This window comes from Notothenia coriiceps, unplaced genomic scaffold (assembly GCF_000735185.1).
Source record: "Notothenia coriiceps isolate Sejong01 unplaced genomic scaffold, NC01 NC01_scaffold00029816, whole genome shotgun sequence".
NCBI lineage: Eukaryota > Metazoa > Chordata > Actinopteri > Perciformes > Nototheniidae > Notothenia > Notothenia coriiceps.
The window spans coordinates 1-3,765 of NW_011362517.1; the positions used below are offsets into that span (position 1 = coordinate 1).

At 47.2% G+C, this 3,765-nt stretch overlaps 1 protein-coding gene across 1 annotated transcript; it reads left to right on the top strand.

Moving 5' to 3' along the window:
- Positions 1–105: 105 nt before the first annotated feature.
- LOC104959075 (monocarboxylate transporter 12-B-like) lies at positions 106–3,759 on the top strand (the record flags this gene model as incomplete). The annotated part of the gene is given in 5 exon segments (XM_010786933.1): positions 106–375; positions 377–397; positions 399–538; positions 1,296–1,555; positions 2,577–3,759. Coding segments are annotated over 5 exon segments (894 nt in total), but the record flags the coding sequence as incomplete, so codon positions are not given.
- Positions 3,760–3,765: the final 6 nt, after the last annotated feature.

Consider the following 3,765-nt stretch of genomic DNA (forward strand, 5'->3'; position numbering starts at 1 on the left):
TGTAGAGGAGACATGAAGAAGAGGGGACACATGTTGATGTAGAGGAGACACGAAGAAGAGGGGACACATGTTGATGTAGAGGAGACATGGGGAAGGGGACCTTGATCGATAGGGGACTCTTTAATTGTGTCCAAAGAGCTTCAGGAAGAGTTCTTCCAAACGTTGACTCCTCGTTCTCCTCCACCTGTCTCAGGACTCGTCTCAGACGCTGAGCTCGCCCTGAAGCTCAGAGAGTCGGACGACATCATCAAGTCTCCAGAAACCATCATCGCCCCCCCGCCGGCGCAGAGGAGGCGCTGCTTCACTTCCTGCTTCCTGTCCAGCGAGGAGTTCCGCTTCCTGTTGCTGCCGGACTTCCTGTGCCTGGCCGTGTCCTTACCTGTTCCTGGCCAGCGGTCTGCAGCCTGCCCTTCGTGTACCTGGTCCCCTACGCGCTGAGCGCCGGCGTCAGACACCAGCAGGCGGCGTTCCTCATCTCCATCCTCGGGGTTCTGGACATCGTGGGGAACGTCACCTTCGGGTGGCTCACCGACAGGAGGTACGGGGGGGGGGGTTGGGGGGTAACAGGTGACAAGTAACGGGATGACGTCATCAGGATACACAAATCGGTCTCACTTTGTAAATAAAAGTTGTCAGTTTGTTCAAAATAAGTCGTCACTGCCCAGCATGCTACGCGCTACGTGCTAACTTAAAGGGGACCTATCATGCAAAATGCACTTTTGTACGTCTTCTCTACATGAATATGTGTCCCCGGTGTTCCAGGGAACTCACCAAGTGTCAGAAAACACAACCCTCTCTCTTTTCCTCCATACCCAAATCTCTAAAAAAGGGTTTGCAACGGATCTGATACAGACTGATCCAGATTTGAACACTTCTATGACGTCACAGAAGTGGCGCTACGGCTATTGGGCCAACTCCACCAATCAGGAGGAGACAGCCACGGACATTGCCGTTGGAAAGCGCTGGAGACGCTGTAGTACATATGCCAGGCCTGTAGATGGTGCTGTTCTCACAGAATCAGCCCATGATGCAAAGACAGTGTTACATTGAGCTAAATGAGGAATGGCTAAAATGCATGATCTGTTTGGTATTTTGAAAAATAAAAAGTATAAACATGCCTTATATAGGTATGGTGCTACACTATGTTATTCAGATATAGCATGATAGGTCCACTTTAACATAACAAAGATGGCATTTCAAATGTTTACATATTATGACTTTCTTCTTCCTAAAGTCCTTCTGCTACGAGCCAACATTAGAAACCTTTTCTTAAGAGACCTTGTCTTGTGTCCCAGGTGTCTGAAAGCGTACCGGCTGCCGTGCTACGTGCTAGCGGTAGCGATGGAGGGTCTCTGCTGCCTCTTCGTCCCGCTGCTGCGATCCTTCCAGCTTCTCGTTCCCTTCGCTGTTCTCTACGGATACTTTGACGGCGCCTACGTGGCTCTGATCCCGGTGGTGATCTCGGACGTGGTCGGAGCGCCGTACCTTTCCTCTGCGCTCGGAGTGGTTTACTTCCTGCACGCCATCCCCTACCTGCTCAGCCCGCCAGTCGGAGGTGAGACACGCAGATTAGCTTTAAACCAGGGGGCCATTTTGAATCATCCCTCAGCAAATTCACAAAGTATAATGTGGGCCGTATATAATGGAATGCGGCCCACAAAAGAAACTTGTATTGTACTTAAATATAGATGAAAACAGATATTACACAGTCGTGTTCATGTGTTAATAAGAACACCTTCAGTCCATTCAAGTTGAAAACATGTTCTAACAAATCTAACTTGATAAGAAAAAAGCCCAATAATACATTCACATAACAAGCTAGAAATACCCTTCATGTTTCCTCTTATTATCATCATCAATCTGAAGCTTCTGTTGTAAGGAACGAGCTGCCAACAGAGCACAGTGAACCCTCTGTAGGCTGCAGCATCATTCACCTTCTAACTGAACCTATGAGGCAGTAAACCTCTAGTGAGTGGCCCAGCCCTTCCTATGTTTTTCTGTGTGTGGCCCTCTGTGGAAAAAAAAGGTTTGGACCCCCCTGATTTACACGTACGGTGTGTTCAAGGACTGTCCGACTTCTGAGGTTCAACATCACTGGCACATCTGTTGTTATCCTTTTGTGGCATAAGCCGTTTTCTACAGACACATTTGATTTGTCATTATGATTCTACTTGTGAACGTCGGACAGGTATTGATTCCATCCGATAGCTGCTATAATACAAAACAACAGGAACATGTCTGTCTCCACAATGATCAATAACAGCGAACGAATGGTCATTAAAGTAAAGTACAAATAAACAGAATCACACGAAGCCTGGTTAATGGTGCGGTCGCGCTCTACGTACGTTAAATGCGTACGTTGTTACCTGACCTAATTGACCTGCTAGTTTAAATAAATATGTTTTACAGAACTACGTTTTCACACGTAACTTAAACATGTCTGTATGCTGACGTGAGTATGTGACTTAATTAATGTCGTTAAAATAAGTATTTTTTTGATGTTTCCTAAGGAACCTCAGTTAAAATCATATAAAGTTATAAATGAATGTTTATACAAACGCCCTCTCTTCCTGCAGGTTGGCTCGTTGACATCACAGGAAGTTACTCTCCGACGTTCTTCCTCAGCGGCGGCGCCCTGCTGGCCAGCGCCGCCGTGATCTCTGCGATCACAGGGATCCGACGCTGCCGCCGACACCTGAACGCCTCAGAGGACAAGCCACGCCCCCTCTGCCTGCCCGACCAATCAGAGCGCCCCGTCAGTCCAGCCGGGGCCACGTAGCCTCGGGGGGGAAATGGGATTGAATCCAGACGACGACTTTAAACCCTGAGAAACTGGTTGGGTTTCTGTAACGATGGACGTCTAAATGGATTTAACGAGGGTCTTAACGAGGGTCTTAACGAGCAGGACGACTCGCCTTAGAGGAACTATGAGAGAGTTTTTGATGGCAAACTGAAGTTCTCCTCGTCTGAAGAAACGGAGATAAATGAATAATTAAACCAAATGTTCTCATGTTTTTAATTATTTAGAGAAACTGATGAAATGTGTTTTTGTTTGAAACCTTAAAACTCCGGGTGGATTATTTCAGAGGAATATCCACAGAGCAGATTGAACAAAACGACTTTAAATGAGACCGGTTTGTTTTGAGCTTTATAAAATATAGTGGTTTAAATAAATAAAAAATTGGGAAAAATTTGATTTTTAATAACATTTTGAAAAAGATAAAAATTAAATACTAAATGAATAAATAACACATTCTTTACAAAAACATTTCTGTATTTGATTTAGTTTGAGAAGCTGCTGTTGATGAAATGTCTCAGGGTTTGATCCCAGGTATCTATGAGCACAGGTACGCCAGGTGAACACGGGTACGCAGGGTGAACACAGGTACGCCAGGTGAACACAGGTGCGCCAGGTGAACACAGGTGCGCCAGGTGAACACAGGTACGCAGGGTGAACACAGGTACGCCAGGTGAACACAGCTGAGCACAGGTGAACACAGGTACGCCAGGTGAACACAGGTACGCCAGGTGAACACAAGTGCGCCAGGTGAACACAGGTGAGCCAGGTGAACACAGGTACGCCAGGTGAGCACAGGTAGCGCAGGTGAACACAGGTACGCCAGGTGAACACAGGTACGCCAGGTGAACACAAGTGCGCCAGGTGAACACAGGTACGCCAGGTGAACACAGGTACGCCAGGTGAACACAAGTGCGCCAGGTGAGCACAGGTGAGCACAGGTGAACACAGGTACAACACAAGTGCGC